The 27,408-nt window shown below is 43.9% G+C and overlaps 1 protein-coding gene across 2 annotated transcripts in view; it reads left to right on the top strand.

The window, feature by feature from the left end:
- LOC311494203 (nuclear receptor coactivator 3-like) overlaps window positions 1–27,408 on the top strand; it is a 58,856-nt gene that overhangs the window by 13,744 nt on the left and 17,704 nt on the right. For both annotated transcript variants that reach the window (XR_014699270.1, XM_084553128.1), the window contains exons 2-3: window positions 18,685–18,771; window positions 26,741–26,848. Coding sequence is in view for 1 of the 2 variants with exons in the window: in XM_084553128.1 (XP_084409254.1) it covers window positions 26,760–26,848 (89 nt within the window). In the remaining variant the exon portion in view is untranslated. The remainder of the gene's footprint in view (window positions 1–18,684; window positions 18,772–26,740; window positions 26,849–27,408) is intronic.

Here is a 27,408-nt window from a genome sequence, read left to right as displayed (position 1 = left end):
GTAACTGTACAGTTTTGAGCTTTTGTTCATCTGTGTTGTGAAACAGTACGGATGTAGGTGAAGGGGAAAGTTCTAATCCTGTTTTGATTTTTGGTGTTGGTAACCCACCTTTGTTTACATTTGAGCCTTGGGTTGTGTCTGGAAGGAGGGTGTGTGCCATCATGTCATCACGGGGATTTTCCTGTTTTACGGAAGGAAAGCAGCTTAGTAATGTGTATGTGATACTTACAGTAAACACACGCACACTGCAAGTATGTTTTAACTGAAAACCGATTCTCTCTCACATGTCAGTGACAGGTCTCCAGTAAAGGCCTTGTGGAGAGTATGTGTTAGCCCTGGACCGTCTCTCTCACCGAGGCTAAAAATAACAGCATCTTTACGCTAGCCTTAGACACAGAGAGCGAGGGAGGGAGGGAGGAAAGGAGAAGGTGGCGATGACAGGATGAGGGCGAGAAAACAACAATCAAAGCAAGAGAAAAAGGGGAGAGGAGATGGACAGGGGGAGAGCACGGGTGCAGGGAGGAAAATAAATCAAACCATTAATAATTGACTGACAGGACGTTTCTAGTTCAACCTTTAGTTGTGGTCAATGGTGCTCGACAAAGAACAAAGTGTTGTGCTGAGTGCTTTTCTTTTCACATGATCTGACTGTACTGAACGAAACCGTGTAGCCATGGCGATAGGCCAGGTGGGCTCAGGTGTTTAGGGGGTGTTCAGATACAATTTTTAAAGTGAGAACGCGAAACCTGGTCAATGAAGGTCAGTTTAGGTGAAATATATTTATGAGGTTGAAAAAAAAAAAGTTAACAGTGCTGGGAGGTTATTGTGACACACAATTATTCCTCCCTCATCACATTTCAGACCAGATTGTCAGGAATTTGATCTTGTATTTATCTGGTATGCTGATGTACAGTATGTCCAACTGATGTAGGATGGTAAACTATTTTAAGATTCTTGTTTCTGTTTTCTGCTCCGAAGGCGGCAATGAGTTACTTTTGCTGGTTCTCTTTAGGATCTGTGTCCAAGTGAAAAACATTTTCATTCATGATTTTTTTAAGCTTCTCTCTGATGCTGCAGATACCTCCAGCCAAGAAGAGGATTCAAGCTTGTTACATACTCGCTTCTTGTTCTCAAGGTGAGCAAGAACAAGAACAAAGTTCGTTTTGGCCAGGTCATTTTATACTTCACGAGAAACTCAAGTGCCAAACTCCGGGGACGTCCTCATAGGACCCTCCCACTGCAGCATATGTCACACTCGCTAAGCATTGTGGGAGATGGATGATGAGAGGCACTGTTTTTTTTTATTATTTGCGGATATCAGCCGGTTGCTTTGACGACTGTGTCCGTTGGATCATGCCTTTAATTCAGCATGCACCCACACACTCTATGCCGATCTCTACCCAGGAGAGATTAACGGATTAGCCTTTCCGCATTAACCACACCCACCTCCAATTTCTGACCTATCACAGAGTAGTTGCCGGGCACCACTCGAGAAAAAAGTTCTGCCCGGTTGATGTGTCGAGAACAAGCTGTGAGAACTAATTCCTGCTTCTCGCGAAGTATGTAACAGCCTTAAGATGACAACTCAAGATGTTGATAAGCAAGTCCCATTCATATTATAAACTTTTTCATTTAGCATACTTTCACGTGATACAGCTGCAAAAAGCCTTGAGTCAGTTGTCTTGCTTAGCCACACGGCACTAAAGATCTGTTTATGACTTGGTGTTGGTGTCCGTTTGCATAGCTCTCCGATTGCATAATTGTACTCCTGTGCAGTCCTCCAGCAGTGCTGTGCTGCTGATGCCATGCATAGGTCAGATGTTGATTTGTTGAAAGTTTAGCTTGACCTGGCGAGCTTCAAAACTGGCCAGAGTTCACCACCAGAATTGGCAAACGGTAAACAAAGAACAAACAACCATCAGATCAGATTCTCTGTCCAAACATTTACAACCCCTGCACCAGGGTCAAAGATAAAAGGACCAGTAACGGCATTTCTTGTTGTTTCATGTGTTTTTGACAGACGCAACGAGCAGTGCGGTACTGTACTGGAGCCATAAGGGACTTTGTATGCTTCAACACACACACACACACACACACACACACACACACACACACACTTCTTTCTGAGATCGGTGTTTGTGTTGGACTGCCTTTAACATTTTCAATCCCCTCACTTCACGCAGTGATGAGAAACTAAGCAGGATTTGGACTTCTTTCTCAAGCTCAGTTCTCCACACACTAACCCATTAATGAAACAATCTGTATTGTTGTGTATTGTGTATTGTAACATTACCAACATACCAAACACGAAAGGACTTTATTGTTGCCTTGACAAAACTGCAAATAGGTGTGAAACAGGAAACTGTGAGCCTTGTCTCTATCAGATCTAAGAGTTTTTTTTTGCTCTTTCCAGGAAGTACATACAAACCTCCAGTTTATAATCCTGGTTGATTCTGTGGCAAAGAGCTCCTTCTCGCACCTTGAGCTGAGCACTTGTTGCACACCTTGACTGGATGACAGTTCGTGCAGAGTAGTTTGTTTGTGAACTGGGAGGCTGGTTATTAAGCCAACAGTCTGTCCACGTGTGCCATTACTGATTCTGTTCTCTGCATTGCTGCCTGCTGTATGTCTTCTGACACTTAACACGTCCTTTTGACACCACATTACTCAGAAACACACACATATATTCAGCTCTGACTAGTCTGGACTAATTTGCGGCTGTTCAGCGTTTAACCTTTGTCCCGACACACTCCAGCTGCACAAAAGAACAGAAATATAGCCGGAGGAGTTAAACGGGGAGGGTGGGGGGGCGACTTGTTGCTGGGCAATTATTGTGCTACGACAAACACAGTGAAGAGTGTTCACTGTGTGTTGTTGTTTTTTTTTTTTTTTTTGAGCACTTTTAGAGTTTTTATTGACCGACAAAACAAACTCAGGTCTCGGGTTAGGGTTATGGACAGAGTGATGCACAAAAGACAGCAAGAAAGAGGGCAGGGAGGACGAAGGGGAGTGGGAAAGGTTTTTGGTTTTAGTGCCACGGGGGGGCCGGGGATTTGAAGCAGCAAAATAATGGGCGATGCAGTTGACATTGTTAAATTTCAAGTGTTTTTCAAACAGTCCATTTACTGTGTAACCTTACACCCTGGGGGTAACGCCGAGGCCTCTCTCCCTCAGGCAAGGTGTAACAGACCATTTTACCACAGCAGCTTAGTCACATTGGAGCGCTTGTGCGTACCCAGGAATGTTTTGCCATTTTTTTGTGGCTTTGGAAGATTCCTGCCGAGACTGAAGGTGTTTCTCTCTGTGTTTAACGCACAAGATGCATCGAAAGACATGCAGTAAGTCAATATTTCCACTCTCACAGGTGGAAAAAAAATCTCAGGACTGTGGCACACCAAGCCAACGGTCGGCTGCATGCCGGTCGCCATAGTTTTGGCTGCGTCCAACTCCGTTGGCACTTGTTCAGCTGATCCAGATGGTCGGTGTGAGAGAGAGTTCTCTGATTGGCTGTTCATCTTAGTGAACCAGTGCACGAGAAGAGAGACACGAGTGGTGAAAAAGAGCAAACGACAAAGTCAATATTATATTACCAAATTATTTGAGTTACGTCTTCGTCTAATTTAAACATTTACACACGCAAATATTTTTCACATCATCATGATCACCAGGAATGAATGAACTGTAAACTAACTGATCAGCATGACTCAAGAAAGGACAGCTGTTTGCGATGGTTTGTAGCGCATCCTAGCCATGTAGCCTCCCATCTCTTCTGGTTCGATAGCTCTTCCTGTTTATCTTTTTGAATGACGAATAAAGACTACCGCCACCTGCTGGTATGAAGAATTATTTCCGCTCACAAAGGCACCTGAGCCTGCTGGCCGTTGGATGTGGTCTTTGCGGTGTGTTCAAGTGCACGTACACGGGGAGCTTTTAGCTTTTCACCATCAGCTTTCCTGAATGTGACGCTGCCAAAAAACGACCTACTGCTCCAAACATGGATAAAACACCACTGGAGGAAAGGGAGGATAGAGGAGGAGGTGATCTACAGGAGACACTGAAACTTGTTTTACTGGCTCCGATTTCAGTTAGTGGAGGCTGCATCATTGGATGTTTAGTCAAATTCAGTCAGGCACCTTGAAAATGCTGTGACTGAAGTTTCTTTTGGCCTAAAACCCTCCACAAACAGCAGATATGCAAATATATTTTTTAAATTCATTCCTTTGCTTCAGCTCAGTATTGACCTAGAAATATTTTATGTAGGTTACAACGATGTTCTCAAATTCTCAAAATGCTAAATTTGGTGCTGTTTTTTTTTTCTCTCTTTTAACCTGAGAAAAGAACAGAAACCTTCCTTTTGTCGCGTTGCTGAAAGTAACGGTCACCTGATTCATTTGTTGATCAACAACTTAATCAGTGGAATCATTTGTGAGGGAAAATGCCAAACATTTTCTGGTTCCAGCTTCTCAGATGTTCCGACGTGTTTCTTTGTCATGTGAAATTGAATATATTTGACAACACCTTGAACCGTGGGGGCCCGTTTTTCTCTTTGGCTACGACAAACGGTGAATTTGAGAAGCAATTTGAGTAACCAGTGAATTTTTGACATATTTTCACGATACACAATTATCTGCCACTTCATTAAACTAGCGAGTCCTTTATTTGCAGCCCTTTTTGAAAGCCCCTCAAAATATGTCACAGCTTAGAGAGTAAATCCACTTGAATTCTCTAAAGCCAGATTTATGGTTTAAAAATCTAAAACACGTTTTTTCAATTTATTTTAATAGATTTCAAATAAAAACAGAAGTAAGTAGTTAATTTGTTGGGACCATTTGCAGCTGCAGTTTCAACAGTACGACAATTCAAATTAAATTGCAGTGCCATCATATGATGAAGGCTTCAGTTATGCAGTGTAAATAGCTTTATACAACAGTGGAGTGCCTTGGGTCAGATGAATATGAGATGCCTGGGTTTCATCTGCACAGACTTGACAATAGGATTGCATTTTATTGTTGCATTTGGTGTTTAAATGGGACTTAAATTCCAGCTGGTTGTAACGGACACATTATATTTTGTGGATGGAGAGCGCCTGAGAAGAGCCAGCCACAGGTGGAAGGTGGCCGCACATCCCGTCATGTCTCTCAGTCTGCTGTGTCTGCGCTCGATCTGCGCACATTTGTGAGATTCGCCGCCCGCCGCTCACACGGGGACGTGCGCGTGCGTGCCTTATTATCACAGTGAGGTGGATGGAGGGAGCAGGGTGGAGGCGATCGTGCTGTTGATGTCGAGAGAATAGAACAACAGGGAGCTTCTTCAGTGGCCGTGGCTGTTAATTAATCAAACACGCACGCACACGGGGATGAGGCAGCTATAGAAAAACACACACATGGCCTGGTCTCCTTACAAGAGGCTCGAAGCCATCCTACTTACCGTTGCCAGTCATGCCGGCTCTGTGCTCGCTCTATTTGCAGAGCCTCCCCTCCCCTCTCTGATGCTATGATCTAACTGCAGCCTCCTCCCCCTTCATAGACTTACACCCTCTCCTTGCTCACATGCCTGCACACACACACACGCAAACACACACACGCAAACACACACAGACACACACACACACACGGGTGCCTATGCTCCCACCAGTCGGCACACTGGCAGCGTGCGGGGCGTGTCACCGCTGTTGATCTGTGAGTATTTGTGTACATGTATGCTGTTTTGATCAAGTGACTCTAACATGGACTGTGGACGTGCATTGTTCACTCTGGAGGAGGAGCCGTTGATCTTGTGGTTTCCGACCCACGCGCCGTCTAGGTGGCATCTGTTTTGCAAAGCAGAGGAAAAGTACTGAAATGGAAAAAAACATATATAAATATATAAATAAATAAAGCCCCTCTTGTCAGTGTCCCTTTGGAGCAACAACTGCGGTTTTGTCTTCCGAGATTAGGGACTTTGAAATAAACACGTAGTGTGCTCAGAAAAGGTGGGAATAAATTTAAAAAAACAAGCACATAGTGGAAAAAACCCAGAGAGTTGTTGGAGGAGCAGAGGCGACTTTCACATCTTTACAATCAAATTCTCAGAGTGGGTCAAAGTTCCTCCAGCAGCCGGAGACGCGTTCTGATTGGCTGCGGAAAGGTGAAATTAAAACCACGGTAAACTTTTGACCTCGCAGGAACTGAGGAGAGGAACGCCCATCGCTGTAGCGGGAGCGAGCTTCCCCCTCCTCTTCCTCCTCTCTCCTCCTCCTCCTCCTCCTCCTCGGCACCGCTCGCCCAACAACCCAACCTTCTCTCTCTTTCTTTCTCCCCCCTCTGCCTTTCCCACTCACTTTCTATCTGGCTCGCCCCTTCCTCCTCCTTTTTTGTTCCGCGTTAGTCTGTCTCCTGCTTTGCTCTCTTTCAGTCCGACCATCTCTCCTTTTCGAGCACCCCTCCCTCTATCTACAGCTCTCCTTTGCTGTCTCTCTTTCCCCCGATGAATTTGTGCCTTGCTGCATATAGCCTGATGAGAGGGAGGGAGGGAGGGAGGCACAGAGCAGGAAAGAGCTGGGGGAAGGGTATAGAGAGAGGGAGGAGACAGTCGGGGGGGGGGCGAGAGAGATAGAGGGGGATGGGAACAGGAGACAGAGGTAGAGAAGCGGTAGAAAAAGAAGAAGACATGGCGAGAGGAGGGCAGGAGGAATGCAGCCCTCTTTACTGCAAGCTGCACAAACTGGTCCCTGTTAGAGAAGAAGAGAATCTAAAGCTGAGTGAATGTATAAATAGACATGTAACTGTGGCTCTGACTAAGATGTGCTGAGCAGCAGGGCGGGGAGAGCCCATTTTTACTGCTAATGGTTTCTCTCATTACACATCAAACGGCTGTGGGGTGTGTGTGTGTGTGTGTGTGTGTGTGTGTGTGTTTGTGTGCAGCGGGCCGATTTTAAATGATTTCATGAGCCAACTAAAAGAGCAGCCCACTCGCTAGCTACCTCTGAGGCCGCGTGCATGCACGCAGACACGCAGGCTTGCAGCTGCATTCGGTCATTAACCATTCTGTAACTACGCAGCGTGGCGGAGGCCTGTCTGCCGTCTTAATTGTTGCCTCCGCCGCTCACGAGTAGTAGTAGTTAGTGTCTGTCGTCACTTTTAATGCCACTGAAGGAGTCCTTTTTTTGGCTCAAATTAAGCTCAAACTGGTGATGAGTTGAGGTGAGGTGAGGTGCGGAGGAGACGAGAGCCCGAGCCGGTCATCGTGGACGAGACGAAGCGGGAGATAGAAGGCTATTTTTTGTTTTTCTGCCAGTAAAAAAAAAATAAAAAAAATAAAAAAATACAAAAACGGTGAGCTAAGAGAGGAGACTGTGGATGTTATTGAGTTAACCAGACAGAGCTGGAGAAAAGGAGGGAGGGAGAACAGTGGGAGCCAAGAGACTGACTCGATAGACGAGTGGATGAGGGCTGCGCTGTGCTGCTCTGCTCCTGCTGCACAGTGGGCACCATATGGTCTTATAATATATGGAGCGCACGTCAAGTTTATCCTGCCTCCCAAACTCTTCTCTTCTCTTCTCTTCTCTTCTCTTCTCTTCCGTCTCCCCCCATGTTTTGCCAGCCAATTACTTCACCCAAGAGACACCCCATTAGATAAAAAAAAAAACACACACACTCTCTCTCACCATGCATCCTATTAGGTAAGGAGCACCCCACTGACATGCACCCGCACCATCTTCAAGATAAGAGGCACCTCCAACAAACATTTGGGTACACACACACAAACACACACAGTTAGATAAGGGCCCCATCCCCCTCTAATGGGAAAGAAGATTGATACCGAGAAAAGAAAGATTTCTCAAGATGTTCCTCTGCCCCTGTTTAGCTCCTTCCACTTTAAATATTTAAAGCAAGCATTGTATGTTTACTTCCCGTTGTATTATCGTGGAATTGCCGATGTTCTTTGATGCAACTTTTTGCGGGGCTCAAATGAGCGGACGCCCCAAACGTGCAGGTGGACGGGCGCCGACAGTGATGTGCATGGACGTGAATGCGAGTTGATTTGCAAATGGGGAGCTCTCCCCTCCGCGCGCCGTCGTCTGGTTTCAAGGTGTGTCGGCTGCTCTGTGACCGATTGTGTGTTTGTTTGTGGGTGGTTGTGCATGTTGCCATGCAGTTTCCCTGCCTCTCCGGCATGTGCTTTTGTCTGTGGGAGTGATGGATGGCAGGCAGGCAGCTAATGTGATTTAGATGCTCAACCAGGAGTGTGTGCGCTGCTTGTGTGTCCCATCCACGTGTGTGCAGCTGAATCTGCAGTGTATTTTTATTTTTTTTTTTTTGTGCATCTACCTCCGTTCCTCCCTCCTTTTTTCCTCTTTTTTTTTTCTCCCCTCTCTTCTCCTTCCTCCACCCCTCCCTCCCGCTATCATTTATTTTTTTCCTTATGCTGTGCAGGTTTTGGACTCTGAGCAAATAAATAGAGGGAGGAGGGTGTTTATGTGGTGAATCTGCTCCCTCGCTGTCACCGCCGACGAGAACGAGAGCGCGAGGAAAGAGGCGAGGAGGGAAGGTAGAGGTGGAGAAGAAGATGGTGTTCTCTCACTAAGACCACGCTGATGGGTTATTGTGAGCCAATTATGTCCCATTGCCGCTAAAGAAAGTCTCGGCAGCTTATTCGCTTCCACACACAACTTGAGCACACACACACGCACTCACTCGCTGTCACACACATGCATCAGCAAAAGAAGTGTTCTTTCTCCTGGCAGCTTGAGGAGGGAAGAGATCGGACTTTTATCTGTGTGCAATTATCCTGCGAGAAACACACCTTTACAGTGACATACCGTTCTCTCACGCTAACCCCACCCTTCTTTTTTTTTTTTTTTTAAATTCTCTTTCAGCTCCACTAAGTTTCACTTATTGACTTTTGAATCAACTTTTCAATCTTGCATCAGCATACACACACACACACACACACACACACACACACACACACACACACACATAAACCTGCATTTGATACAGTACACCAAACATGTTTGGCCACTCACACCCAGCTTTTGGCACGGCTTAATTCTCTGGTTTCCACTATTCACACCAGATTCAGGTCTGCTACTTTTACACATGTAGTGGTGGAAGAAGTACTCGGATCCCTTTAGCTGAGTAAAAATGAAAGTATCTCGGTGTAAAAATATACTATGAAAGTGAGTAGACTTTGACTTGGACAGAACTTTATTTATCCACAAGAGAAATAGCTTGGTCACAGTGGCTTAGTTGCACATAAAAAGCACTCATGAGAATCACAAGTAAAAAGAAATAGGAAGGATTAGTCAGGTGCAATAATGTGCATTAACATGAATAACATGGAGTTATCAGTTGCAGAACGGTGAGTATCAATACAACTATAGAGATTTTAGACATTTCTTTATGTGATTACGACAAATCAACAACAAATGATTAATTAAGCTTTAAGCAGAATTTTAGTTTTGGAGCTGGATGATGTGGAGATTTATAATGCATTCTAATCTCTATAAATATGGCATTTAGTTCCCTAATCGTTCATTAAATGAAAAATCTGTACCAGGAAACACTCACTTGCCAGTTCATTCATTCACACTAGTGAAAACTAAACGTCCTGCACTAAATCTTAGCTTCATGAAGGTAATGATATTCAGGCTGTGGTTTGGAGTACTGTTGAATTATATTATGTGGTATTGACATGTTTCTTTTATTTCGACAACCCAGTTTTAGTGTAAATAGACTAGAACAAATAAAGTGTTTAAAATAGTCTTGTTTAACTGCTCCACAAAACAATCATATAATTGAGTTAACACATTTCTTAAGTTGTTTCAACATGAACTGAACATTATACCGGTCATGAAGGAGGATTTAGTGCAGGACTGTTATATTAAAATGCAAACCTAGTGGAGTATACTATGGAAATGGGAAAGTGGAGATATCTCACAATGGAAGTGTAACACCGGAGTAACAGCACTGAACGAGTGCATATCTGCGCTAGACTTATCGTTTTTTCACTGTAGATCAAACATGATCCGTTTTGCGATTTTTATTTTCTTTAGTTGTCTCGCCCAACATCTGCTGTCGATGTACTTCTACTGCAACTCTACAGTAATCCTATATTGCTGTTATAGAAAATGATGTCCACCCTTTCATAACACAGCACGGTAGCATCGAGATGCAGGGTAATCTGAGTTCAGGAGCGGGTCCACAAAGCCAGATCACGCCGGCCTCAAACACAGGTTTATCCCAGGACACTGTATTACACTTAAAAGAGGAACAGTATATCTGTGCTGGGCTGCACTTCAAAATTGTTGATACTGGTATGTATTTATCCGTCCTTTTGCCTGAGGTGCTTTGCAGCTGTATGGGTTTTAAAGTTACTTTAAAATGTTTCTTTAAACCACAAACCAAGAAAAGATGACAAGATGGTCCGGGTGCATTTCATTTGAGTTTTACAAGATAAACTATCTGCATCATTTAAAAGTCAAATGTTATGTGTCATCCCCACAGAATGAAAAGTTTTTTATTTTATGGACCCATTTGTTTGCCGTGTCGGCCATCCAGGAAGTATTTAATTGTAGCGGAGGCAGAGATGACTATCTCCTCACCAGCAGCAGTGTCTGCGGCCCTTATAATGCGATGCAGTGCGTGCTCTTGATAGTGCAGCAGTCACAGAGTTTCCAGGTTGTACAAATGCGCACGGTGCCGTTTTTCGTCATTAACGCTACAACTGAATGACAGAGACTCTAGTTCTGGCAAATAACTCTGCAAATTGACCAAAACAGTTTTAAGAGATGTGACTTCTTACCTGTGGCTAATTATCTAACTCCATTCCAACTTTTAGTCGGCTGCAAATGTAATTTGAGAACAAATTGTAATTGAGTTTTGGTGCCTTTTTCTTAATGTGTAGAGAGCCAGTTGATTCAGTTTAAACCTGTAACTTTGCCTTCATAAACTGAGTTTCCATTTCCAGGAGTTAACTTTCCTGCAGACTGCAGGTTGTCATCCAGGTAGACTGTTGCTTCCTGCTGTGAGAAGGTGGGTTTGTTTCCATTGTTTCCATGGCAGCAAATTAGCTTTCAGGGGTGTGGCTGGAGAGGAGGGGGCGTGTCTACTGATTTGACCTGTTTTAATACTTAAAATGAATTGTAATGATATTATTGAAACGTCTCATTTGTAATAAATTTCACAGCCACAAACTAAAAGCACTTGCTCTTTCCACCTCTCCCTCATTCTCTCTTTCACCTTGTTGTTTTTTTAGTTTTCTCTCTCACCCAGAGGCTCATAACAACTTAATTCATGCTTTGTGAGGACTTCACTCTTCCTTTCACTCTTTCTTTGTTCTTTCTCTACCTCATCAAGCCTGTAACTGGTTAATCTGGGTTTTGTGAGTACTCAAAGTGTTTACCAAATTCCCAGTCCTTCGTTGCTCCTAGTTATGACAGCGTGCCTCTTGATTCATTGTTAATTAACTCACACAAATGGCCCCCTATGTTGTGATAATGCAATGCCCCTACATAATTGATGACCTACAATGGGGTGTTTTATTTAACCTAGTTGTCAGTTTTACTCTCCATGTCTGTCAAACATAACACCCTAAACATGTTCTGACCCAGAGCCGCCTTCACAAACACACACAAAGTTCGTCCCTGTGCTTGTTTTCCCCTCAGTACAGCTGAAGGTGACAAATGAGCACATGTGAGGTTTACTGTGTCCTTATCTTATCAGGGCACAGCAACACAAGTGATGCACAAGAATGCATCGATATTTTCATACGGGCCCTCTGCCGCTCCCTCCCGCTCGCTCGCTCTCCTCCCTGCACACATGTCCAGCACGTGGCCGGGTTCAAATGAAGGAGCAGGAGCTGTTAACAACAATCTCTGTTATGCTCGTCAGGGTTTGACTGAAACTCAAGATTACAGTTTGGCCGAGCTTTTTAATGACCTCTGTCATCTCTGATTTACGGTGATACTCTGCTGCTTATGTTCACGAAGGTAACAAGACTCTCATCTGTTGTGTGACTGTCGCTATTTATTGTGCACAAAATCACAGACTGCACTTTTATAACAGGTTAATGTAGTTTGGACAAAGAAAAACAAGCAGTGCACCTCTGGATGACAAAGAAAACAAATCAGGTGGTTGCTTCATGTTGTTTTAATTTGACACACGTACGTATATATTTAAGACCACTATAAAGTGGTCCAACACAATAATAAGTGAAGATGAAGAACGCTATGGCTCAAAGCAGGGTGGTGTCTCATCATGCAAGTCTTAAATTTTTATTTCAGGACAACTTAGACTATATTATTCAACTGACATGGTCACTAGCAAAATAGGACAAAGCCTTTATGGTACATCTTATTAAAGTTTGTACTCACTGTAACTCCGGTTCAAGTCAGTTTTTATTCATAAGGGAACAAGTACAGGCATTCAAATTTTCTATTTGACAGCTACCAAATGAATAAAATCTTCCATGCACGTGGTTTTAGTTGAAGTAGTTGTGGAGGTGGAAGTGTTGAACTCACACTGTCTACTACCTTGGTGTCTGTGCCAAACTGTAACTTGGCTCCGTGTATCTTCATTATCTATGTATGTGCCCCGTTTTACAAGAAACAGCGGTTTAAGAAAAAAAAACTGACTGACAGCCCTGATCAGATATGTATGTAGGTTGACATTTTTCAATCCTAAAAACTCATCGTGAGAAATAAGAACATAAACTGAACCAGAGTGGTTCAGAATTAGCGGTGCATGTGTGAAGTGATCCCCTTATATTGTTTTTATCTTCAGATGTGGTCTTACAGTGTTTATACCAAGTGAAATCTAAGAGAAGAAAACTGCATTTTTTTATTACGCAGAGTGTCAGTCTGTACTCAAAACAGATGTTGCACTGTAAAGTCATTTTAAAGTGGCCTTGAGCTACTAAAACCCAGTAGAATAGTTTTTCTTTTCTCCTTTTTATGGTCCCTTCTTTTTAATAGTTTGTCCTCCCTCTAAGTTCATTTGGTGGTGTAGCTGCAGATTAATTCTGGGGGTTAATTAAGTGTTGCACACTTCATGCTGTAGCGTGGTACAGTAAGATGTGTGTTTGGTCTCCTGTACCTTCTTGGAAAGGATGACTCATACAAACGCCTGCTTCTTTTTTTGAATATGTAAATGTATGTTTGACGGCAGCCTACAGCAGACACGCCCTGGATGGCTGGATGAGTTTTAGTTTTAGACCTGCTTGGCCTATTTCTGCCCTGAGCCAGACGCCTTCCGTCTGCTTTTCTTCATCCTCCTCCTCCTCCTCCTCTCCCTCTTATCCCTCTCTGAAGTGTGAAGTTTGAAGCAGCAGGCTGTGCTGTGTGCTATGATAGCGGTAATTGGTCTAAAGATGGAAAGTTCACTCTCACTTTGTCACTGAACTAAGAAGCAATTTGTTTTCAATGAGTTTTTTTTTCTTTTTTTAGCGAGGCTAGTTACGAACAATATCAACATCAATGCACCATTCAACAGCGACTGAAAAGGGGGGTGTGGATGATGGAGACAGTGGAGAGACTGGCACTTTTTGTTTGAGGGGAATAGAAGCGCTCGGGTTCATTCAAGACGGCTCCCCTCTTTGGTACCTCCTCGTCTGCGGAGCCGGCTTTGGACTCTGAGTTTTTTTTATTAGCCTCTGCGGTCTGATTTGTTTAAGGGGAGGCAAGATGCCAAAATGTGGCTTGGCTCGAATTTTTTTTTTTTGCTCCAGTGTGAGTGCCGGGTTTGTTGGAGAGATGGGGTGAAACAAAACTAAAGCAGAGTCACCCAGAGTGCACGCACACACTTTCACACAATGTACTCTTATGCGTTCTTCACTGTGCCATTGTGTATGCTGGCTGGTGCACACAATTTCTCTCTCAGCCATTACAGAAGGTAGACGCACAGAAAAATCCTGTTATGAAAAAGAAGGGGGTGAAGAAAGGGAAAGAATACAGCTCATAAAGAAAGAACTTGTAGATCTGCCTGAATATCCTCTGCGTCTGAATGTGAGAAAGGCAAAGATCCTTTTGGATGAATTCTTCTTTAAAGGGTGTTTTAAGGACTCATCTCTGGCACTTTAGGGTACGAGCACACCGAAGCAACATCGAAGAATTACTGACAATGAAGACTGACAATGAAGACCGACTGTGAAGATGCCTTGCATCGCCTGTCTCTGGACCAAAAAGTTGGGCTACAACAAAGACTACAGCTGGCACGCAACTTCCGTGCCTTCGGGAAAGTAAATAACTGTTCATACCAGCAGGTGGCAGTAGTCTGTGTTTGTTGTTGAAAAAGGGAAACCGGAAGGCTTGGTTACAAACCGAATCATGTTGATCGCTTGGTCTGCATCAGTGGCTCCCAAAGATTTTTTCATATGTTCATATAGATGGCAGAGGGAAGTATTCTGAACAGCTCTATAGGCAACTTTATATGAGGCGAGTTGAGCTTTTGAAGACACAGAGTTTCTGTTGTGCATCACGCTGTGGTCTCTCCTCGCTTCACACTGGTGAAGCCGAGGGCGATATTTGCGTCGTCTTATTTTCTTTTCTTTGCTGTGAAAGTTGTGTTTTGAGTTGATGAAGACTTGTCCTCTGCTTTACGTTTAGCTGGAAACCCTCTCACAAACCTCTCCATGGTGTGTTAGCAGTGCTCCAATAAGTGCCCCTTCCCCCCGCGATAGCTCCTCCCCCCAAAAGAGGGCTGGCCCCCCATTTTTGGGACCCACTAGTCTAGATCATCACGTTGTTGTGCAAATATTAGTGTATTTGAATGTTCAAAAACAACAGACAAAAACATAAAAAAAACTCCAGTGTGTCTTTGAAATATCTTTTGTTTATGTTCAAATCCATTTTTCTCCTCGTGCAGTGGTTAGCTAGGTTGATCAGCCAATCAGCGAGATCTCTCTGACTGACTAACTGAAAAGTGGGCGTTCAACTTGTGTCCACAGTGCAGGACACGTCGGGAAAAGGGGCCACTGAAGCTCACAAGTGACCCAACTCTGACCTCATAGCTACTTCAACTTCTAATTTGGTTCCCATTTCGCAAGTTTCAAATGATAATGATAAAGTGAGTAATATGTTTTTAACTTAACTGGCCAACATGTACACTGATGACATTATACTTTATCAGAAATAAGGTAACATAAGTGTATCTCTGCTTCTCAGTATTAGCTGGTCATGCAGCATTTTAACTGGTTAAAATTAAATCAGCTATAATAATAATAATAATAATACATTTTATTTAAAAGCGCTTTTCAAGATACTCAAGACACTTTACATAAAAAGGACATCAAATTAGCAAAACAATGTGAAATATAACATCAAAAACACAATAAACTGAGCTAAACATTAAAAGCAATTTTAAAAAGGTGTGTTTTTGTCAGAGATTTGAAGGTAGGAAGGTCGGTACAGCTATAGCTAATTATTTATTGAATTACATTCAAGATTTCAAGAAACTTGATAAAAAGCCAAATGACATGTTTGATCTGATCAGTTTCTCTAATTCGGGGCATCCAGAATATGGTTCAACAAGCTCATTGTTAGAACATTTAATCTACATTTTATATCTGCAGCTGATCAACTCAGTTTGTAGCTACAGACTGTGGATACTAACTGCTTCATGTTCTCAGTCAAAAGAGGGCAACTTAAAGTAGACGGCGAAGTAAATCTAAGATTTAAGGTTTTTACAACTTTAGTTAATCGCAGATGTTGCAAGCTAAACCTAATCATATTTGATAAGGGATTGGAAAGGATTGGGATTCAATAAGAGGATTCGATACTGGTATTAAAATTGAACAAAATATTATTGAGCCTTCAGGCCTAATGATGTGATATAGTTCGGCCTGGTTACAGTTTTGTGTGAAGGCTGGCTTTAATAGCGGTAGATGCAAACCTTATTAAGTCTTTCCAGGGGCTGATCGACAACACCTGTTTTGTTTCTGCTTTTGACTTTTTTAGGTGAAAGTTGTGTTTCAGACACTCAAAACCACAGTCGGCTCCACAGTAGGTTGTGATCTGACATAAGCTTTGCATAAAAAACCCCCTCTGTCCTCTCTTTCAATTAAATAGGGTCAGTGACTTTGACATAACGGAGCTACCGATGCAGGGGGCTCTGTCAAAGAAAAAATGCAGTGTCCACTGGCCTCAGATCTGATTGAGAAAAATCCCACTCTGACTGATTAGTCTGAGACAAATCCAAACTGATATGGACTTTATTAGCGAGAGGGAAGTGTCTCTCACGTAGAGTGACATGGTCTAAGTTTTCTTCCTGGTTGAAATGGAGGTGACAGATGAACGTGTGCGTGTGGTTTACTATCATTTTTATCTCGTCTGCGGTCTTTGTTGGCATCGTTACAGTCGTCACTAAGACACCAGCCGAGGAAGTGTCCGTTCCCTCATATTCTAAAACAAAACACTACGCAAAACAACCGTTGGTGTAGCTGGTAACTGTGGCAAACAGTTTTTTTATTTATTTATGGGCTCACACGCCCAGAATTATCATTTAGACCTGTTGATTCGGCATACAGCCATTTTTTTAAGATGCACTTTTCCTTTTTTTGACATGTATCGTCATGATTTTTGACAGTTTTCAAAGATTCTCACTCATACAAGTTGTATATATATCTAAAACAAAGAGCTGAAGCAAGGACGTTTTCACCATCATCAGAATAAATGTTTTACCTTTGTTTTAGATAAACCGTGAACTGGATGATCATATTTTAAAATGTGAGTTTCGAGACAGTGTAAGGCAACATTTAGGAACAAAGAACAGGGCCTGGTGAACTGGTAAACAATCATTCATCAGCTGTGAGTTCATGTCACAAGGAAAGGGGAAGAAGTCTCTCAAAAAGTCACAACAACCTGCCGCTGAGTTAAATCAGCTCCTTTGACAGTCCCTTATGCCTCTGCGCCTCCTGTGAAATGCAGAATTGTCACTGAGATGAAGTAATATCAGCGGAGATCGGCTCCTTTCTGCTCCTCGTGATACACCGCTCAGTTCAAGTTTACGAAGTTAACGACTTCTGCGTGAACACCCGCAATAAACTGTGAACTCTGGATGCATCTTTATTGCGTCTTTACGATGAGTTGCTTCAACAAGAGGGAGCCTCTGCGCCTCTTGTTGAGATGCTGCTATGTAAGATACTCATGAGTGCGTCAACAGAAGACAAGCAAGCGAACACATACGGAAACCGAGATAAAGTGGCACGTGTTCGGCGGAGAGTGGTCTGCAGAAAGGTCTCCGGTTTAACATTTCTGCATTGACTCTGGGTCTTAAGCTCATTCACACTGCTTTTATATTCAAGGCTTTATGCCGGTATGAGCAGCGCCGCATGACGTTAACTACCATTTTATTCACTCTGGTTTTCATGGCTGTGTCAGAGTGAGCACAAAGAGCAGTAACGATCAGACTGAAGGCTCTTCTGTCCCTCCTTGTGCACGCCTCAGACCCCCCCTCCCCTCCAACTTTTGCAAAAAAAAAAATTAAGTCAGTCTTTCTCACAGCCGAGCTATAAATTCTCCCCACTTAAGCAGTCATTCTCTGGCTCTATTTCTCTCCCCTTTCAATTAATAGGAAACACATCGGTTGAAGGGAGGTCTTTGTTGGTGTGCGAGTCCATACATCACCTAAACAAGAGCCCCGACCCCTCCTCCTTTTCCTCCTGCCTCCTTATACGCCGACAGCCCCCATCTGCTCCCAATCACGGGTGCAGCCAGCGGTCAGGCCGCTGACAGGGGACGGCACACGGGCGCGTGCTAACATACTTCGCGCACACATGTAAACATACGCAGCAAAGGCGCGCCGGATTTGAGATCAGAAACGCGCACGTTCTCAGACTGATGGCTGGGAACGTGCCCTCTGACACGACGCTCTCAACATCCACTTAATAAAAACCAATGTAAACCTTCACACACACTTTGAAGCGCGGTGACAGATGAACATGAGACATCCTGGTGGTGCGCGCCACTGATGACAGGGTGTCATGGAAACGCCCAGTGTTCTCCATGGTTACGCACTGTTTACCCCTACGGGATACTCTCTTGTGATTGTTCAGACAGAACACTTGAGCTACTACAACAACTCGGCGTGGCTAAAATACACACACACACACACACACACACAGACACACACTTTGTTTCTTATCGGGATCTAAATGGACATAAATTAGCCTATTATGTGCTTTTGGGATTAGAGCGGTGATTTAGCCTAATAGTCTGTTTTTGTACTCTTGCTCAGAGTCCATACAGCGCAGGGAGATATTTGCCAATAAAGGCTTGATGTTTAAATCCACTCGTATGGATCCAGAGCGGCCGTTTAGTGGAGAGGATGTGCAATCGCTTTTCATATTTTAAAGTTGGAGCGACTGTCGTCACTTTCTGGTCTCAGCCGTTTGGCTTCCTGTAAAACTTGTGTCTCAACATCCCTTTTCTTGTGTGTGTGTGTATGTATGTGCGGTTTGTGCACAGTAGCCATGACGTGTTTGCTCTGTGCACGTGTAGCCGTAATGAAGACAAAAGCACATAGCTCGGCTCCTTCACAGTTCCCCTCTCCTCATTAAGCTGTTAATGCTGCTTCCTGTGCATGTGTCTTCAGGCCGCTGATTAATAATGCTCCTTGTTATTCATTAATATAATGAACATGCACTGTTGAGCATAATTGTTAAACTTTGTTGTGTGTGTGTGTGTGTGTGTGTGTTTTCTTCCTCCAGACTCTATTGACCAGCCCACATCGGACCACACCCCCAGAGCGAGGGGAGGGGGGATCTGATCGTCCATCATCTCGGCGCTGACACAAGGTGGGCTAACATCCCGTATGGTTGGCATGGTAACGGCCTGCTGGGTTTAGGTTTAGCGGTTTGTCAAGAGACAGTTTCTTGTTGTTGCCACACTCTTGCAACATCCTCCTGACCTGAGCGCCGAAATGCAGAGAACACTTTGTGTTTTCTGAGGCAAATGTTTTATGGAGGGGTTTTATTTTGTGTGCGTGTGTGTGTGTGTGTTTGAGGTTTGGATCTTGGTAGGTGGAATAGTTTTGGAGAAAGAGTGGTGGCGGTAACGAGAGAAACAAACAGGGTTGTGAAGACGATTTTCAGGCAGATGAGAAAATGAAGAGTGGGAAGACAGCAGGGAGACAGGAGGAGAAATCAAATTATTCTTTGTGCTCTACCTGCCACAGAGGCTGAAAGAAAGCATTAATCTTTTGCCCCGTCTGCAGGTGACAACAACACACACACACACACACACACACACACACACACACACACACACAGATGTACCCAGACTTAACCAAACCACACTCTCTCTTTCATTCACGTGCATTCTCACACACATGCTTCTGCAAATGTGCTGCACAGATCGCCAGGGTGATCTTGGTGATGGAGGTGACTGTGAAAGAGAGAGAGAGATAGAGGGGGTGGGGGGAGGCCAGGGCAGATAGTGGTCCTGAACAGGATGAAAATAGCAAAGGGTGAAGATGAAGGTGGGACAGGTGGCACCAGGAGTCTTCCACAAAAAAAAAAAAAAGTTGAAGTAAGAAAGTAAAAATATGTTTCATTTCTCTTCATAAATAGGTGACTGGCCTGAATGTGGGTGAAACTGGTTGAATCGTCAGTACAAAAATAAAGCTGGAAAGCATCTGGTCCCTTTGATAAAAAGTGAAACTAAGGACCTGAACCCTATTACACTTTGTAGAATACATGCAACACTTCTGGGTTTGTCAGCTGAAGTGTCTTCCGTTGAGTTGTAATGACAAAGCACAGTAAATACTGACTAACTCCAGCGTCATGAATACTATGGTTTGAAGATTTTTTTTTAAAACATTCTCTAAAACATTCCTGGAAAGAAACAAGAAAATGAAATAACTTCTCTAACATAAACCTAAAGGATCATGAACGTATCCAGGAGGCTCTCTTGATTGCTAATTTCAGTTTTTTTATACATCTTCACGTCTTGTCATCAGTTGAAGACGCTTCAAATGTATTCCTGCATACAGTGTCAGTAACAGTTACTTGAGTCCTCAATGTTGAGGACCACTGATAATATCATTAAAACTAAATGGAACCTTTCAGTGAGACAAATATGGTTAGACTGACTTAAAGTCTTCAAAGTTAAACTGGCACCTGAACAGGGAGCCGCTAATTTCAGGATAAACCAGAGACTCTGAGTCAAAGTGAAGCAGGTACTGCTCTGCTCATGTCACTGGTGTGAGCTCACATGGCCGCACCAGGGCCGTGCGCCTCTGTTTTGTCAACAGAGATTATGAAAGAGCGGCGGGCAGGAGGGAGAGTCGAGAGCGGGCTATTTGCATCACCCAGCCCGAGCACGACTGCCTCTCCAACTCATGTCACCTACCCTCTCCCTCCGTCTTTCCCTTCCCGTCTGCTCCTCCCTTTTGTCGCCAGCGACCAGCCCTGTGCCCAGACCGTCCTGCCTTCATAGTCTTAAAAAAGAAAAAGAAAAAGTTTGATAGAATTAGAGAGATATTGAATAAACATATCCATCCAAACATTCCTCTACACACAGCTTCTAGCTTCTAAATAAATTTACTGAATGTTCACTGAGGTACAATTTAATCTGTTCAGCTGGATCCTAAATACAGAATCACTGCATCACTGACAGACAATTCTCGGCCGTGTATGACACAAATTAAGAATACTCTGAATTTGTTGTTGCTCATTTTTCCCATTCACTCGTCATACACTTAGAGCAAATCTTTCCGATTCATTCTTATTTGTTGCAGTGTGTTTTTCCCCCCTCTGCTGTGACTCATTCGGCCGTGGGAGGTTTGTCGTCTCTACACTTTGTTTTCCCAAACCAAATTTTTGCTCTCAGCTTTTAGCTGCTGCTGTTCATCCATTTTAACTCCACTCGTCTGTGAGTTTAACTCAGCAGCGATATTTATGTGCTGCTCATCTTAATGCAAATATTTTTGTTGCTTAAACTCAGGGAAATTCACTGAGGGAAAAAAAACCCTCAGTGCAAAGACAGAAAGACTTCAAGAATCGCTTTCAGTGTGATTTTATTCATTCATTCATCTTCTGTAACAGCTTATTCCTGTGAAGGGTCGCGGGATCTGCTGGAGCCTATCCCAGCTGTCATCAGGCGATGTTATTTTATTTAAATAAATTTATGTTGAAAATGTCTGCACAACATCCTAGAAAAACTAAAACTGGTGTTCAAATTTTAGACAACAAATGTGATCTGAATGGCATCCACGAAACACATTAAACAACGTGTAATAAGTAATGCTTTGCAACAATGAAATATATACTCTTGACCTGAACACGTATTGTAGCGTTTCACATAAAAGACAGCAACAGTGTCAATAGAACACAACAGAACTCATCATAAACACATGAGCGCTGCAGATATGTATAGCCTATGGAAATTGCCACCATCAATAGCGTTTAATAGTACTTCACAGCATGTTGTATGATAGGATAATGTACCCGGGATAAAAAAAAAGCGCTATATCTTCGAAGCCGTGTATAGCAGTCTAATAACTCAATGAAATTCACCAGCAGCCTCCTTTTCTCTGTTACTGCAGGTGAGGTTGAGGATTTTGACTGTTCCTCTGTTAGCGTTAGCGGATTTGTTGTATTTCAGGACTGACTTACATACTGTATTCTGCATGTCATGGTAGTATGGGCTTCATCTTACTTGAACCGCTGCTAGTTTGCTGCAGTGACCCACTGGGCTACTCACCTGTCTTCTTGGAGGCGGCCATGTTGTTGTTGTCACGTGATCGGCGACCAGTCGACTTCCTGCTTAAAGCGTCACGGCACAGCATTAAAGCCGACTAGTCGGTACAACCTCTAGTGTAATAAAATATTTGGTGATCACTGAAAAATAGTTAAAACAAAAAGAAATTTCATACACATCCCGTTTATACAAAATGAAAACCACAACATAATGACATGTCCACAATGAAGACGGTTCATCCTGTGGAGAGCATGATCGTACAGTTTTAAACGTTGGTCTCAGGTCTGAGGTAGCATGACTTTCACATATAGGTTGTCTTCTTTATGTATATTTGCAGCTCAGAATTCAACGCTGGCAGATTCATGTTAAGGTTCAGAGAGATATTTAATTCACGCCTTGTTTGCCGCATTGAGATCATTGAAACAAATGTCTTCTTATCTTAGAAAATGAAAATGACTTCAGTAAATGATGAAATGCTATGAATTAGCTGGCTTTAAGATGCAGAGGAGATTCATATCATGCCAGGTTAATCTATGAAATGGATTCTCTCACCTTGTAAAAGAGTCCAATAGTCATTTTACCTTCAGCTTATGAATAAACAAGGTCAGCGTCTTGCCAGAAGATGAAGCTGTAAATATTACTGTATGTAAAAGAGACACATGCCTAAACGACAAAAACCCTGATCAGATTGTGGTTTCTAGCTGAAGGACAGGGCTTCATCCTCTGGACACCCTGAACATCTTCTGTGAATTTCCTAGAAACTTGACCAACAAGTGTTGATCAAAGTTGGAGACACAGATTATGACTGCTGAGAAGATTGTGAATTTAACTCGGCTTCTCCAACAGATATTATCGAGCTCTGTTCCTCTGTTACTGGCTGGTGTTCAGAGGCGGGACACAAATGTGTACAGTGTGTGGTGTTTGTTTGCCTACAGCCCCAGTCTCTGACCACCATCCTGATTAAAATGATCACCACATGTGCAAGCGATAGAAATAATTTTCCCTGGTGAGCCAAAAACACGTGAATCTCCAGTAGCTGAATAAAGACTGTCTTAGCTTGATCGGTTCATTAGATTACGATGAAGATTAGGAGTTCTTTCACCCCTAGATTGTTGTGGTGTCTCAAATAACAAAGCACGTTCTCAGTAAAAACATTCATTTCTTTTCTGAACACATGAGAATGTGCAGGAGCATGTTCTCGCGGGATTTCGCCGGTTGCCTAGCAATGTCTCTGTGATCGTAGCCTCCCCATCAGTCAGCTTGGTGTCTGTATTTTCTCCGTTGTGGAGTATGCGCTTCCTTCTGACTGCCTAGACTAAATAATCTGTGCATTTCTTCAGGTCTGTCCTCAAGGGGACATGTTGATCTTACTGGTCAGCTCAAGTCTGTGGAACTGTCTTGCAGCATGTGAACTTAAATTGGACCGGATTGGATTGCGTGCTCTTAGTTTATGAGGTGAGCAGTTTCCTCTGGTGCTGCCATAAAGCCATAAACTCTGCGGTTCCTGGTGAGCACTGCTCCCACTGGGCTCCAGGCTCCAGGGTCACTGGCAGGCTACTGTCCTGTAGCAGACCTCTGGAGTTTAGCTTCACCCCAGGTGATGCCACAGCAGTGCTGACCCCTGTGATCCTCTTGTCGTACCAGTCTAATGACCCGGAAAATATGCGGGTCAGCTGTCAGCGTGAATTCTGCAACCCCTTGAAATCCCCCGGGTCAAGATCAGGGTTGAGAACCAGGTCAAATTTAGTGTGAAAGTTCAGACTTGCTTACTTGCCTGGGCGCTCTCACCTGTAGAAGCAGAATCTGCGTTTTATTTTTTTTTTAGTTTGTGGCTCAGAAGCTGCTTCTGTTTAGTAACTACTCTGATTAACAGCTTCTCACTATTGCGTCTGACTCTGATTAATGCCTTTTAATGCCTCATTTCCAGCCCTAGTAGTTAGTTTATCAACCTCAATGAACATCAGACTGAATTAGTTTCAACTCTTGGGTCTTTTTAAGGTATTTGTAATCATGCTTAGTGTACTTCTAAGTGGTTTTCCAAAAAGATTCCACGAGATAAATGAAAGTGTGTCCTTTAATTGATTAATTCACCTGAAATGTTCTTAGAGTAGCTGCAAGGGCAGGTTATGGTTGCACAGAGGGGCAATTCAAGGGGTTGCACTCAAGGTGTTGTCTCATTCGTTATACAACAAGTTGTGAAACGTATGAGTCAGATCAGATGAAACCTGCTTACTGTCTCATCTCCACACACCTGGACGAATATTGTGTGAAGCAGGTGCGAAGTGTTGGATCGTCTGTTACACAAATTCCTCACGCTGATGCTGGAACTTGAGGTGCACGGGGAGTTTTCTGTAGCTTTTCTCGATCATCTGACAAAAACTTCTCCCGGACTGTGCCGCCGCCCGAGCTCCCCCGTAACGCTGGGCTCATCACAACGTAAAAAATATGCATTGACACCGAGGACTGACTCACGCCTGCGTTACATGATTGCCATCAGCCGGGTTAGTTTTTCCTGCAGCGTCCTGATTGCTGCCTGGATTTTTTAAGAACAGAATCTGTTCCTCGTAGCTCAACTGAATCTTGTAAGCGTCAGCCATAAATGGTCGGTTTCTTGAATGAAAATAGGTTTTTAGTTTCATGAATTTAGTTGCTTGGTCCATATACATCTGTTCAGTTTGTATTTAAGTCTTCTTGCTGCTCTAATTCAACATGTGCATTAAGCAAGGTGCAGTGAAACCAGCGTACTCTCTATGTTCGGCTCTACACACTCTCTCTCACATTATAAATTGCCATCTTCGTGCCCATCTTGCCGCTCCCTCTTGCTGCCCTCAATAACGCCATCACTCTCTCCCATTTCCCTCTTTGCGCGTCTCATTCCCGCTGCCCCCTGCTGCTGTATTGTACCCACCACAGCCCCGCTGCCTCTCTGCCACCAGGCCCCACTGCCTGTAGCGTGTAATTGACTTTCTCCCTGCACTGGAAAAGCGGGCGGCCCGCGCCAGGCTGGAGGTGACCCATTTCCCTGGGGCATTCAGCAGCCTCCTAATCAACCATTCTCTGGGGCCGCCTCATTCACTCTGCAATTAGAGCAACTCCCCCTTTGAGAACTCCATCAATAGGCTGGCAGGCGGGCGGGCGGGCTCAGTCGGCGTAGGAGCAAAGACGGAGTTTCACTCAAACACTTTGCTTTGGCTCTTCAAGTTCTGAACCCTCCGACTTTGTACCTCCCCCTCTCTGCTTTTTGCCTCCTCTGCTCCTCATCTCCCTTGTGGTAGGTTTCATCAGACAACAGCAAGCGGGGGTTTTGTCTAACGAAGAGCAGCAGACAGGGAGGCAGGTAGACGGGCATGCAGGCAGGCAGTCAGGCAGGCAGACTTGAGGATAGGCAAGAGGAGATGCAGGTAGGCAAGCAGACAAAGGCTCAGAGACAGACAGACAGACAGTCAGTCAGATGGGAGGGACTCAAGGGAGAGATTAAAAGAGAAATTTGAAAGAAACCCATAGAGGGAGGAATTGAGCAAGAGTATCGGCGCGATTTCAGAGCATCTCTTGCTCTTAGAAGAAGATTCATGAGTATTCCCCGCTGTTGTCTTGCAAAAGAATCCGCTTGTGTTTCTCCTGGTCTTGAAGACATGCATGAAAGCTGCCTTCATATTGATTCTGTCTCAGTACGAAGGTGTGTTCACCGTTTGTTTCTACTGGGTATGATCTTGTTTCGAGCCCGAGATCGCACAACTGAAGACTTGAACATCCTCTGTAAAAAAAGAAAAAAAGAAAAAAATGCAATCAGATGGTTTCGTCGACTGCTCAGATCCCACAAGAAGGAGTCTGAGATGATGGTATATGATGATTAAATAACAGGTCGGCATCTCTCCCCTGCCGTTGGCCTGATTTGCTATGCAGGAGAGGCAGTGCTCTGGTCAGAGGATAACCATGTAATCAATGGAATGAAAAAGCTGCTCTGGCTGTGAAGGTTAAGAGGGGTACTGGAGGCTTTCAGCCCACTCTGTGCTCCACACATGCATTCAAAACAGACTCCAGACAGTCTGAATGTTACATCTCCTCCTCTAATTCCTCCTCCTTTCACCTGTTCCCCTTCCCTCCTGTCTTTCTTTGACATGCCTTTATCTCTCTTTCTCTCAGCTCGCTCCCTCCTACTGCCTCCGCCTCTTTTCGCTCTGATTCCCCCCCTCACTATTTTTTTTTCTCCCCCCTGCATTTTCTCTGTATATCCTCCGTCTCCCACTATATTTGTGCTCTCTCTCCCCTTCATTTACTTTCCTCTCTTCCCTCCCTCCATCCTCGTTTCCCTCCCTCCTACCTTTCCCCAGTGTCAGCCACTGTCACTGTGGCAAAGAAAGTGACCAATCAGAGCTCACTTCACAGCACCGGCTCCTCCCTCCCTCTGTTATATCTTCCATTCCTTCCCTCTATTCCCCTCTCTCCTTCCTCCTCCTCCTCCTCTCGTCCCATCTGCCTCTCTTCCCCACAACCTTTATCAGCTCACTTCCTGGAGACGAAATGTGATGCATTATGGGAGACAGACGGCTGTCTAACGGGGTTAGTTGTGCAGCGTGGCTTATCATCAGAGACGCTGCTAATCCTGTGTGAGTGTGAGCGTGTGTGAGAGTGAGTGTGTGTGTGTGTGTGTGTGTGTGTGTGTGTGTGTGTGTGTGTGTGGATGTACCATATGAGCTGATGAACTCACACATGCACAGGCCCACACACACAAACAAACACAACCTCACATGCTTACTCTCATATTCTCCAAATAGGAGGAGGAGGCGGCGACCGACGAGACATGTTTATGTTCGTCAGTCTATGCCAGAATACGATTTGCATGATATAAGCATATTTTAATCTGCTGTGCTCTATTTTGCACTGAATCCACTTATTATCATGCTTCTGTTTTAGTCATTCTTGTTCAAAAGGACGGTTCCAATGTTTTCTTCCCCTCACAATTGCCTATATAATTACCCTATAATCTCTTCTCTGCCTGCATTGAAGCCTTCTTTTTTTCTTTTTTTTTTTTTTAACACCTTTGTGTGTCCTCCTTCCTCTCAGGTGCTGATATGTGCACACGATGAGCGGACTGGGGGAGAACTCCATGGAGCCTCTGAGCACAGAAAACCGGAAACGCAAGCTCTCCACTTGCGACACGCCTGGTCTGGGGTGAGTGTGTGTGTGATCAGCAAATGAGAGGGGAAATGAAGGAAAGTGGGCTACTGGGTCAGTGGTTTCTCAAGCCCCGGCCATACAGCTATTATGTGGACGTCTGCCGCGATGAAGAACTAAACTGTGTGCAAACATATGAGAAGATTTGGAGAAGTAGTTTTTGTAGAAAAAAAAAAATCCTGACTTGAGTTTAATCTTTTTTTTTGTATTATTATTATTCTGTTAAAACTGTTTAATAGCTGACAGTCTTTTATTCAAGAAAGGAAGGTACATTATTTTAACAGTGTTTAAAGCACCGACTGCTGTTACATACTCCGCGAGAAGTGAGAAATTTGTTCTCGTATCTAGGCCAAGTCATTTACACGTCACGAGAAACTCAAGTGCCGAAGTCCAGGGAAGTCCTCACAGGGCCCTCCCACTGCAGCATACGTCACACGCACTAAGCATTGTGGCACTTTTGTGAGGCACTTTTCTTATTATTTTTGGATGTCGACCAGTGGCTTTGACGACTGTGTCCATCGGATCACGCCGTTCATTCAGCGCGCACCCACACACCA

The sequence above is a fragment of the Chelon labrosus genome (genome assembly GCF_963514085.1).
Source record: "Chelon labrosus genome assembly, chromosome: 10".
NCBI lineage: Eukaryota > Metazoa > Chordata > Actinopteri > Mugiliformes > Mugilidae > Chelon > Chelon labrosus.
This window is presented reverse-complemented; position numbering and strand designations above follow the sequence as displayed.